The 13,203-nt window shown below is 43.2% G+C and overlaps 1 protein-coding gene across 4 annotated transcripts in view; it reads left to right on the top strand.

Annotated features, from left to right (window-relative positions):
* LOC121586329 (sodium bicarbonate cotransporter 3-like) overlaps positions 1-13,203 on the top strand; it is a 117,036-nt gene that overhangs the window by 77,300 nt on the left and 26,533 nt on the right. For 3 of the 4 annotated variants that reach the window (XM_045226314.1, XM_045226311.1, XM_045226312.1), the window contains exons 4-7: positions 620-758; positions 1,444-1,604; positions 1,902-2,090; positions 11,760-11,878. In XM_045226314.1, the coding sequence (XP_045082249.1) occupies positions 620-758; positions 1,444-1,604; positions 1,902-2,090; positions 11,760-11,878 (608 nt within the window). The remainder of the gene's footprint in view (positions 1-619; positions 759-1,443; positions 1,605-1,901; positions 2,091-11,759; positions 11,879-13,203) is intronic. The other variant, XM_045226313.1, reaches the window with a different exon arrangement.

The following is a 13,203-nucleotide window of genomic DNA, read 5'->3' as shown; positions in this document are numbered from 1 at the left end:
CGACGAACGCCGAAGCCTGCCCGAACAAGGGAGAGAGGCAGCCTCGGCCGAAACCGTGACATCAGTTGCTGAAAACAGCTGGTCAAACCAGAAACGAGGGAGGATTTGACAGCATAGCGCAACAGTAGGGACCGGAGAAATTAATGTTCATCACTTGCCATGTTAGGTCATCAGATGCTCCAAAAAAGTACTTATTTGCAAAAACAAATCAAGCTAAGTTTTTCCTTGTTGGACCTGCGTTTACAATGTATCCAATTTCGGTTTGTGTGGTTGTTGGTTTATCTTCGTAGCAACACAACATGACAAATTGAATTGTCTGACTGTCGTTCACTCTCTCGCTCTTTTAATCTATCCAATGTCCATTCCTCTTCCAATGGTGAATTTAGCTCCAGGAATTCTGACGTTATTGTTTTGCTGATTCACTCAGACTTGAGTTCTAGCTCTGTTCTTTCACATTTACCTATTTCTACTCCCACCACACCACATTTAATTATTCCACTCTTTGTAATGCAGAGGGATTCACAGCACTCCATTCAGAAGCTAAGCTTTGGCTCCTGCTCTTCCCACACTCTCCTCATCTCTATATCTCCTGTTATCTCTCCCCGCCTCCCCCATCTAGACACGCCCTCCCAGCGGGTGCAGTTCATCCTGGGTACCGAGGATGACGATGTGGAGCACGTCCCCCATGACCTGTTCACCGAGTTGGACGAGCTGTCCTTCAGGGACGGGAGCGCCACTGAGTGGAAGGAGACCGCCAGGTAGGTCACAGCCCAGCCCAGGTTCCAGCCTCCATACTCCAGGGTCCATGTGGCTTTAGAGAAGCCATGTTATCATGCCATTCTTTGTTCATTCAGGTCTTGATTCAACAGCACTTTATTGGCACTGTAGGTTTTCCCTGAAACGTTGATGAGTTTAACTTTGCATCTTTCGAATTTTGAAGTCGTCTCCTTGACTGTGGTAAAATATTCCGCTTTTTAATGGCCAAAACTGTAGGCTGGTAGACTGTCGTGGCCTTAAAATTGCCTGTGGGGGCTGGGGAATGGTGACGCATCTTGTATGTGAAGGTGTGATTAATGGGTAAGATTGACAGAGCTGCCTACAGGTCTGACTGTGAATCAGTCTATCTTAGTCATCCTTCATAGCCATGGCACCATCACCATCCCAGACAATGTAAGCCTACGCTCATGGGCTCAGACACAAATACACAGCAATCTACTGCTCTTAAAAAACTAGTTAAAAGCTTAAAAAACATAATCAAACGTTTTCCATTACCTCTCAAAAGTGAAAAGCTCAAGGCAAGGCAAAATGTCTGTTTCTTCTGCTCAAGTTGTTCTTAGTCAGCGTTTGGGAAATGGAAGTATGAGTATTGAAGCCATATAAAAAAAATTGTGTGTGGGTGTGTCTTGTGTCTGTGTGTGTGTGTGTGTGTGTGTGTGTTTGTAGGTGGTTGAAGTTTGAGGAGGACGTGGAGGATGGAGGGGAGCGTTGGAGTAAGCCCTACGTGGCCACCCTGTCTCTACACAGCCTGTTTGAGTTGAGGAGCTGCATCCTCAACGGCACCGTCATGCTGGACATGAGGGCCACCTGTATCGAGGAGATTGCAGGTACATTCATGTCAGAAGAAGTTTGTGTGTACACATGTGCATGCTATAGGATTAGCTAGATTTGTTTGTGCACCAGAGGTAAACAATGATAAACAAGGCAATAATAAAGTTGGTTGAATAGGGTGACATTTAATTGATCTCTCTGTGTGTGTGTGTGTGTGTGTGTGTGTGTGTGTGTGTGTGTGTGTGTGTGTGTTATGCAAGCTCATTTGCAAGTGTGTGTGTACCAATGGTGCAACCTCCAAGTGAACAACAAATACAAGGCAATACAATTCGCCTGTGTGTGTGTGTGTCCAGACATGTTGATTGACAGCATGGTGGTGTCTGGCCAGCTGGAGGAGGAGCTTCGTCAGAAGGTGCGTGAGGCCATGTTGAAGAGACACCACCACCAGAACGAGAGGAAGCTCAGCAACCGCATACCGCTGGTGCGCTCAATCGCAGACATAGGCAAGAAACATTCAGACCCGTTCTTGCTTGAGAGAAACGGTGAGATCCCCTGCGCCGCGCACACTCCATTTCTTTTTCCTCATCCTCGAGGGGGTTGAAATAATCTTTATAATCCTTGGTATTCCAAAAAAGTAAAGGTGACAGCATCTGCCATTTAGCAGACACTTTTATTAAAAGTGACTTACAGGACAGTGAGCGCATACATTTTAGTATGTGTGGCCCCAGCGGGATTCGAACCCACGAACCTGGCGTTGCTAGCGCCATGGTCTTACCAACTGAGCCACACAAGACCAAATACATCATGGCTGTTCAGGAGGTGTCAAACTAATGATGTGAGTAGATGCCACAATGAGGATATAAGCCTCATAGAGACAGCTGCTACCCCCCACTGTGAAAGAGAAATCTGGGTGCGGATGGTGCGAGCATGTGTGGCTGGCCTGGCTCAGGGTTTTGCCTCTGAGAATTAACAATGGCTTCTACTCCATGTTGGAATGGTTGGGGTAATGCTCTTCTTGCAGTTCGACATGTTTTGTTTATTGAGCATGACCTCAGGTTGTGGTGTGTACTCAGAGTATGGTGTGTGACTGTTTATGTGAATGAAATAATTAGGTTGTGCTACAGTTGCAATGGTCTCTGGTCTCTGTCCTACTGTCACATTTTGTTTTATTGAATGCATTAAATGCAATATTGCCTTGGTATAAAATATGTGTGAAATGTCATATATTGCATAGCTTGCTTGCACTGTATGTATACCAAACAAGTGGACCGATATGAAATATGACTGGTTTATTTGTGGTTCTGTATTTGTAAGTACAATATACTGTACACTGACACTGTGCTAACCAACCCACAACTCTTCTCTTGCCTGCAAGCATCTCTCTACCCAAAATGCTCTCCCTTGGTATGTGTCACTGTGTGATTGGTGAGTGGACAAGCTTATTGTTCCCTGTGGACACCTCACCTCTCTCACCTTTCCCCTGCAAGAACCTCTCAACACCTCTGTTTCTCTCTAACCACACTCCTCAGAAGCTCCCACCACCTACCTTCTGCCCCCAGAGAATGTACCCCTAAAACCACCTCTCTGATTAAATCCTCCCTCATATGTTTCTCCTTTTTCCTCCCTCCTCCTTCCTCCCTTTCTTCTCTCCCTCCTCTCCCTTCTTTGTTGTTGTGTCTTCCCGCCACTCCAGGGGAGGGCCTCTCCGCCTCCCGCCACTCCCTGAAGCCGGGGGCCTCCGTCTCCAACCTGTCCCAGAGGCAAGAGTCCCGGGTCTCCGTCCTCCTCAACCTCCTCCTGCCCAACTCCTCCTCCACCTCCGCTGGGGGGCCCTCCCCCGGACCCTCGCCCCTCACCACCCCCCAGAACACGCCCCCTACTCCCCGCCGCTCCCCAAACCCTCCCCGTGCCCCTGGCCCCGCCCCGGGCGGCCAGGCCATCCCGGAGGTTGTGGTGTCACCGCCTGAGGACGACGAGTCGCCACCCACCGCCATTACGAAGGATGAGGAGGCAAATTCCGCTCGGCAACCGTCGCTGCAGACTAGAGGGCTCCAGCAGCTGCCCTTAGAAGGCAAATATCTGTGTAGCCTGCCAGTGTGAGTCACGGCTTGAACAGAGAACACTAGCACCAGCATGCTGGCTGTGCCCTCCTTCTCTACCCTACCACAAATCCATTATCAACCCCAGCATGTTAACTTTTTATACCCCTCCTCTATTGACTCAACAAGACCTCACACAGCTCTCTCTCTCCACCTCTGTTTTTCTCTACCTCGTTCCTTTCTTGCATACCTCTGTCTCTGTTTCTCTAGTCTAGTCTATCAAATCATCTTTCTGCACTCTCTCCCTTTCTCTCATATCTCGCTCCATTCCTAGACTATTTATTGTTCACATTCCTTTCTCTCTCTGTCTCCACCTTTCTTCATCCAGCCCTTCCACACTACCCTCACCTTGCTTGGCTTGGTCCCTCCACTTCTCTTTGCTCAGTGTGTGTGCATGGCTCTCCTCGAAAATGGAAAATGTATTTTATCATTTACCATACCATAGTTCTGCAGGGTCCGACATTAACGATGGCCCGCTGTCCCGGGTAAAAACATGTGTTGGGCCCGACCAGGCCAGTAACTTCTCAGTGCATTTTGTAATTCCAGTTCGACAGTTACCTGCTGTGTAATCACTCATGGACAGATCTACGTAAACATAACTGGTACCGTAGAATCTCTTGGGAAGGAATGGGATGCCTGGGATAGCGAGTAGCAGTAGTTCTGGTGTTTTGGGTTTTTTGTAACTGGTTATTTGGGCAAATCACGATTTCGCAGGTGTAAGCATCTTTCGAATTTCAGAATGGGAGAGGATATTCGGCCCGTATCTTGCAAAGAGAGAGGGTGGAGCTGCTCGTTCCGGTTGGGCTCCTCGTTCTAGCATCTCTTCATCTCTTCTCTCCACACGTATGGACCCAGAACTTAATTGAGCAGCTGACTAATTACATGAAACTTTAGTTTGGGGTTAACCGAGATTATCTGCTGTGTCGCAGTCTTGAAAACCATTGAAGACTACACGTGGAAAAGTCATGATGGGGCGGCGCACAATTGGCCCAGCGTCGTCCAGGGTAGGGGAGGGAATGGCCGGCAGGGGATGTAGCTCAGTTGGTAGAGCATGGCGTTTGCAACGCCAGGGTTGTGGGTTCGATAAAATAATGTATGTGCTAACTGTAAGTCGCTCTGGATAAGAGCGTCTGCTAAATGACTAAAATGTAAATGTAAATGTAATGTATTTGAGCAATATGATTGGCCATTCATTCAACCACGCTCCTCGCGAGTCACAACTTCTCAAGCAGTACATACTGTAAATTGATGCGTTCACACATCACACGTGAGCAGTCCAGAATAAAAAGAAGCACTCACCAATCCATTTCCTTTAAGGAAATTGATTTATAAAAGTAAACCTTCAATAGTGAGCATACAGTACTAGCAATGTGCTGGCTACTGTTGATAGTCTGCACAAAGAATGCTACAAAAAGACATCTAGCATTCATCTTGGTTAATCTACTTTAGCCAGATTAATATATTCTCTTTTGAAAGGCAGTTGTCATAATGGCGCAGCGTCCTATTTTTAGATCTTCTCAAAATAACATGCAATTAATACAATGCAATTCTAAATAATTATATTGCTAGATTCTATTATACAGCTTTTTAATACATACCATAATAAACAAATGTAGCCTATTATTAGCTGAATATAGAGAGAAAGCATGCCAACATATAGGCCCTGCATGACCCCAATGCATTTTAACTACACCATGTCCGGGCCAGTAGAAATTATGTTTGGGCCAGTCGATTTTTGGCCAACTGGCCCAACCGGGCCAGTGAGAAAAAACGTTAATGTTTCACCCTGGTTCTGTGATATTTCTTTGTCCACTTTTTCATTGCAAATCTTTTTTTTTCATTCAGTCTTAAAATGAAAACCTGAAGGCGTTTAATCGACTGGATATTTTCCATCCCTTGAAGCCTGTTTAGTCCAGTCAGTGTAAGAGATGAGTCGCCAGGTCTCATATCATGGCATATCTTCCCAGTTACTGTCACTGCTCTCCATGACTGTCCCATTGTGAATATACTGTACAGCCAGGACAGACTTAAACAACTTCAAATATCTTGTCTTTTTCCAGAGCAGAGTCGTTTGGCGTCTCTCCTCCATAATTCCTGAGTATAAACAGACAGACGTCTCAGACGTTTTCCCCGTAAAGAGTCTAGTGAGGGACTGCTACATGTGCAAACAGCATGCTAAATATAAAGCCATAGAGAGGGGTTGGGGTGGGAGGGTTTTAACGTTGGCACGTAACTCTCTCAGTCCCAGTGACATCCACAGTGACTTTTTGTTCTTTCCGGAACTGGATAGTATTTAGCCCCTGTATTTATAGCAGTGTGTGTAGAAGAGAGCTGAACTGGAAGGTTGGGTCATGAGAACTAGAGACTTCTAGTTTGGAGGGAAACATGATTTAAGGTGGGCAGCTGGTTGTCTTATTATAGGTACTAGTGTGGTTCTGTAATCTTCCATTACTTCTGTCTAGGATGACAACGTTTGCCAATAAACTATATACTGTCCTTGACCACGTTGTGAGTATCGCTCGAGTGAAGTCCATGCTTGACAACATTTGCCAAGAAACTATATACTACATACTTACTTCACCTCGTTCTGAGTATCGTTCATTTGAGTTTGAATCCCATGCTTGCATAGACAGGCAGTTTAGGATGATTTGAAGGAGCTGTTAGGCTAGACCTTATAACACCCAAAGCAGCTATCTCACCAACAAAAGTGCTTGGTAAACCACCTCTCCCTAATGGCAGGCTATAGAGAGTTATTGTAGATTCAATAGAGCGTAAAATGCCCTCAGTGCATCCCATATCCCACACACGATGAATGCAGCTGCTCATTCCAAATCAGGCCCTGGGGTCACTTTAGGCTATTCTTCACCGTTAGTGTCAGCTAGCTACATAATCGACCCTGAGAGTTATAACTGCAATCAACACTATATCAGCATCAGGGGAGTCAGAGCATCATCAATCTTCCTACCAAGGCTTATATACAGTTGCGGCCTAAATATATTGGCAACCTTGCACTTTTCTTAAATAATTCCCTATTTCATCTAAAATAAGTTGAAATTGAAAATAACATTTGGTCTCCACACCTTTATTATTGGATTTTCAACATTGCAGAACAAATTGTATTTTTGTAAACTTAAATTGGCATGGACAAAATGATTGGCACCCGGAGCTAGTACTTGGTTGCACAGCCTTTGGCCGAGATAACTGCCAACAAATGCTTCTTGTAGCCATCAATGAGCTGCACCTTTCTACTGGCAATTTGGCCCACTGTTCAGCAGCAAACTGCTGTAATTCTCCAATGTTTGAGGATTGCCCTCGACCAACTGCTGTTTTCAGCTCACCATAGGTTATGGATGTGATTCAGATTTGAATTCTTTGCTGGCTACTGCAGAACAGTCCATCATTTCTTCTTGAACCATTCCAGTGTGCTTTTGATGTGTGTTTGGGGTTGTTGTCCTGCTGGAAGGCCCACAACCTTCAACAGAGACACAGTTTTTGGACATTGCAATCCAAAACACCTTGATAATCTGCTGATTTCATGATGTCTTGCACACATTCAAGGCCCCCAGTGCCAGAGGCTGCATGGCAATGCCATAGCATTAACAAACCTCCCCCATGTTTGATTATGGGGAGGGTGTTCTATTCTTTATTGAATGCTTAATTTGGTCGTTGGTAAACATAGGAAGACCCCACTGCTGAAGGAGACACAAGAAAGCCTGATTGAACTTCTCATACACCCACCTAAACAAGCATAAATCATGTGGAAAATGTTCTGTGGACCAATAAAACAAAATTAGAGCTCTTTGACAATACAAATTAGCGCTGTATTTACTGACAAATTAAGCACACCCTCCCTACAATAAAAAATAGGGGAGGTTTAAAAATGCTGTGAGGTTGCTTTGCTGCCTCTGGTACTGGGGGCCATGAATGTGCGCAAAGCATCATGAAATCAGCAGTTGATCAGGTGTTTTGGAGTGCAATGTTCAACCCAATGTCCAAGAATTGGGTCTCCATTGAAGGTTGTGGGTCTTCCAGCAGGACAACGACCCCAGCCACACATCCAAAAGCACCCAGGAATGGTTCAAGAAGTGAGGATGGACTGTAATGAAGTGGCCAGAGACAAATCCAGATCTGAATCACATCCTAAACCTATGGCAAGATCTGAAAACTGCATTGGTGGAGGGCATCCCTCAAACAATGAAGAATTAGAGCAGTTTGCTGCTAAAAAGTGGGTCAAATTGCCAGTATAAAGGTGCAGCAAGCTCATTGATGGCTACAAAAAGTGTTTGTCTGCAGTTATCTTGGCAAAAGGCTGTGCAACCAACACACGCTCCGGGGTGTAGTGATGCGCGGGTTGACTCATAACCTGCAGTCCCCGCGGTTATATCCATGGGGCGGACTGGTTTAGGGTAATTCAATATTGTGTGACTGAAGGGCGGGTGTGTGGCGGGCGGGTTGAATAAAGAGAAACAATACCTTGAAAAATCCATGCAATTTTTATAGGCTACATTGAGGTTTTTCTTTCATTATTTTAGGCTATCTGGTATTAGTGCATAAGCCTACACTTTAGGGCTTAACTGTATGCACGCCAAATAGCCTATACAGTCAATCTCCAAATAATGCTTTTGGGAACGGGCAGAAAAGTTACCGTCAATCCACGGAGGCAAAAGGGACATTGTCGAAGTTGAATTCAATAAGACAAAAGCTGCGAAAGGAGAGTTGAAAATATAGAGAAGGGAGGGCCAGAAAAGTAATGTTTGGAAAATATTTGGTGAAGTGGTAAAAGAGGATGATAGCAGTGCCTGCTATGTTATGTGTGATGATTGTGAAGCGCTATATAAATTCGACAGTCACAAGACGGGACTTCAAATAGGCCTATGGCATGTCAAGGGAACTGTAGCCTACTGTTTAGATGGGTTAAATGGAAACTGAAATCTGGACATTGACTGACTAACCAGAATAACCTACTGTTTTTTGGCAAACTCCAAAGTACTCTAATAATACTAGTCCCGTGCTAATCGACATCCCCGTGTTTTGAGAGAAATGTATGAGTTTGACAGGTATTGCTCGCGGTTTGAGTATGAAAACAATAACTGATTCGATAAATTGAACGAAGTGCTGCGCATAGCCTATATATGAAGGGCCTACATGTATCAACTTTCACAGTGAATGCTTTTGTTTATACGTTTTTTGCGAATGAATTGGACATCGCCAAATGCATCATAAAAAAATATTGTGCCTATTTAATGCAACCCTTGCCGTTAATAGATCGCAAAGCAGCATGTAACCGAGCTAAACGTTTGGAACAAGTTCACTTTCTCACCCATAGCCTAAAAACACATATCAAGTGCAAGTTAGCTATTTAGCTCACATCTGAAGGCTGTGGGGCATTTAGGATGTCTTCTACTGCGGTTCGCTAAAATATCCTGATTATGATCACACTTCCTCCATTCAAATATAATGGAGACACTTTACCAAAGATGGTTTGGTATGGTTTAGAAACTTGGGAACCAAGCTCAAGTTATCAGTGTAGCCTGTTATTGCCTGGACTTGTTGAAATATCTTCACGCCTAGAAATATATATATATATATATATATATATATATATATATATATATATATATATATATATATATATATATATATTACAGTACCAGTCGAACTGCAGAGTGAAGGAAAAGCAGCCAACAAGTGCTCAGCATATGTGGGAACTCCTTCAAGACTGTTGGAAAAGCATTCCAGGTGAAGCTGGTTGAGAGAATGCCAAGAGTGTGCAAAGCTGTCATCAAGGCAAAGGGTGGCTATTTGAAGAATCTCAAATATAAAATATATTTTGATTTGTGTAACACTTTTTGGGTTACTACATGATTTCAAATGTGTTATTTCATAGTTTTGTTGTCTTCACTATTATTCTACAATTTAGAAATTAGTACAAATAAGAAAAGCTCTTGAATGAGTAGGTGTGTCCAAAAGTTTGACTGGTTTTGTAGAAACCAAGAGAAAGAACGTTCTCTAGTAATACTAGTCCCGTACGAATAGGGCTAAAGCCGTAATAATAACTCCTGCAGAATTAAGCGTTTCTTGCAGTAAAATGATACACCAAATGTAGGTAAAAATGTGGACTTGGGAACAGGAGTGGAGAAATATGATTTATTTCTTTTTGCATCTTGAGAGAATATAATGCTCAGTTAGATACCATCTGTAGAGGTGCTGTCTTTATCATAAAAGCATCATAAAAGCTGATAGTATTTAAACCACAAAAAATATGCACCGAAGCCAAACTGAAATATTTTCAGAAACAAGTTGGGTTGTTTTCACAGCTTTCTTTTTCCTTACAACCGGTCAAACTGATGTCATTTGGACATTTTGCACAGAAAATCTTTCCTGTCGTTTTTTGTTGTTGCGTTATTGTATTTTCTTCCCAGTCCCTAAACTTCTTTGCTACGCGAAAGATGACAGAGAAAACTTTACCGATGTCAACTAGATGTAATAATTAATTCTGTCGATCTATTACATTATTCTGTTGAGCAAGGGTTTATTTATTATTCTAGGACAACATATAATGACACAAGAGAAGCTACATTTATCTAATCATAGACATGTTGACTAACAAATTATAAGCAGAAACATATCTAAATCAGGCAACAACAAAAAATCCTCCACCCCTGTCATAAAATCATTCTACAGTCTTTGACTGTAGCCTATAGCACATTATCTATATTTGCGGGTTAGGGTAGGGTGCGGGGCTCAGATTTTCACTTGATCACATATAGTCGGGATGGGTTATTAGCAATTGCGGGCGGGTGCAAGTGAACAAACAGCTGACCCACGCACCACTAACGGGGTGCCAATAATTTTGTCCATGCCTTTTTGTCTTTATTTTCTGAATTAAAATTGTAAACTAAAGTTTAGAAAAATAAAATTGGTTCTGCAATGTTGAAAATCTAATAACAATAACATATATTTTTTAACTTATTTTTTAAACTTATTTTAGAAGAAATAGGGAATTATTTAAGAAAAGTACAAGGGTGCCAATATATTTGGCCGCAACTATATATACAGTACACCTACTCATCTTTTGACTGCCGGATTCTTTAGTAAGAACTGTCTAATGAGCTGTCTAATGCCACGGCAGCACTCATGCCACAGTGCCACACATAACATGTAGTGTCAGCTCTTGGTATGCAGATGAAGACAAATTACCATAGAGTCAGTAGTGTTCGTCCTCAGTGTGCCCCTGGTTTTGGAATGATATGATTTGATTAGTCGGACTCATTTACTGTACATATGAGTGTGGCCGGAGGTCCAGCATGGAGCGCGCATTCCGGGTTTAAGCTTCCGGATGCATCTCCACTAATCCCTGTCACTCCCAGGGGCTTTGTAGGGAATGTGAGCGATAGCACTTCTGTTCGTCCCAACATGGCTGCCTCATAGCCCGCAGGGCCGGGTTACAACAGGTCACAGGTCAAGGATGACCACAAGGAGGAAACTGTCACCCATTCATATTCATTTGTACATTCATCTACGTTCTAGGTGATTGAGACAGAGGGAGTGGAGTGTGTGTTGTTGCTATGTTACAGTTAATTCATTTCTGTGGTTATTTCCTCAATGCACGTCTCCCTTGCTGAAGTGCTGGCGTTTCCTGTGTACGGCTCACCTCACATGGCTATAGGGCGCATTGAAGTGGGGCGGCGGAGGCGCAATTGCTTGAACCCTTATCACTGCAGGCCATAATGAATTTTCATTATGTTATCAATTTATTAAGGTCTTTTGAGATTGTATAAATGTAACTCTGTATCAAATACTATTTAGCAGTATGCATCTGTAGTCCGGGCCTATACAAGATAACCTATTGAAAAATAATTGCAATTAATTGATCAGAGTATAGCTACATGATTTCTGTATAGATTAAGGTTCCTCAAAATTTAAATTGGAGAACCGGTATTGTGTTTTGGTGCTTTGCAAACTGTCTGCATATGAGTGGTATATGAAAAACACAATATTATCAAAAGTAGGCATTCTAATCTCAGTATCCACGAGCATGTGCCTCGGTCCTCCAGAGCTGACATTGCTAACACTCTTCTGCCGCTATCCCCTGTCTGTTTGTTGTTTCAGGGCCACTGATGTCCACACACTCTGTCCCCAGTAACCTGGATAGCAGCAGCAAGGCCGGAGACAGGAGGCCCTCCAAAGCTGGGGTCAGTAAAGAGAATAGCAGTGTGGACTTAAGCAAGGTAACCCCTGCTACTGGGCAAAGAAAGCCCCTCATCAGCCACATTCATCCATAGGTCCAAGACAACCATCATCACCCACTCCCTTCCTTCTAGAACCAAGAGGCAGTCTCAAAGTAAACTGTACAGTGTTTTAATTCAATAACTGGGTTTGGTTCAGTGAGCTCTCCCTCATTATATGACTTTACGACTCTTTCAACCATGAAATAAATAGCCTGGCGGCCGTGAGGAGTTATCAGCTTCAAACCAGCTTTCATGTGTATGCCAAGAAACAACCTCATACTTGCTGGGGGAGTCTAATCAAAAGAGGGAGAGGGAGACAGAGAGTGTGTGTGTTTGTGGAAAAGAGAGAGATGCAGATATTACCCATCTCAGTGGGCAAGGTTTCCCAGCTCTCTTACATAGTTCAAACAAACAACCTTGTGATGAAAGGGACTCCATTGCTCAGTACTGCCCTTATAGCTTCCCTCTACGCCAGTGGTTCCCAAACTGTTGGGTAGGAACTCAGTCCGGTGTTCAAGTTACTCTTGAAAGTTGTAATAGTAGAATGCACAAGTTGAAATTTCAAAATTAGGTAGTGATAATCAGTATTTCTCTTGTCATGTCAGTCATTGCATACCTTAGAGAGCGATTTATAACTTGTCAGAAATGTCCAGATCAACTAGCCCATGTAAGCTAACGTTTTCAGCTAGCCCATGTTGGAGTCGCTCAAATATCACATGAATACACATTAGACATGGTAAAATGTATAGAATTGCAAGAAAATAAGCTTTAAACACACAAAATGTTATCTCCGCCAGTTTGTGTCATGAACAGTGCTTGTACCAATAGAAATAGACATGGCGCTGGATGTTCCCCAATGCTAGAAGGGGGGCCTGAGTGAAAAAGTTTGGGTACCCCTGCTCTACACCACTAACACCGTAGCTTCCCCCAACCATAGCATCTATCCATAGCTGCCATCTGCCACTCAGCATGATCCCTCCATCCCCAGTCATTCCTTCCTTTCATTTGAAGTCTCTCCCTACTCTGTTGTGCCCATTGGGCTCCAGGTAGATACTGTACAATGATATAACATACACTGCTCAAAAAAATTAAGGGAACACTAAAATAACACATCCTAGATCTGAATGAATGAAATAATCTTATTAAATACTTTTTTCTTTACATAGTTGAATGTGCTGACAACAAAATCACACAAAAATTATCAATGGAAATCAAATGTATCAACCCATGGAGGTCTGGATTTGGAGTCACCCTCAAAATTAAAGTGGAAAACCACACTACAGGCTGATCCAACTTTGATGTAATGTCCTTAAAACAAGTCAAAA

The sequence above is a fragment of the Coregonus clupeaformis genome, chromosome 17, assembly GCF_020615455.1.
Source record: "Coregonus clupeaformis isolate EN_2021a chromosome 17, ASM2061545v1, whole genome shotgun sequence".
Taxonomy (NCBI): domain Eukaryota; kingdom Metazoa; phylum Chordata; class Actinopteri; order Salmoniformes; family Salmonidae; genus Coregonus; species Coregonus clupeaformis.
Note: the sequence above shows the minus strand (reverse complement) of the source record. Positions and strands in the feature narration are given on the sequence as shown.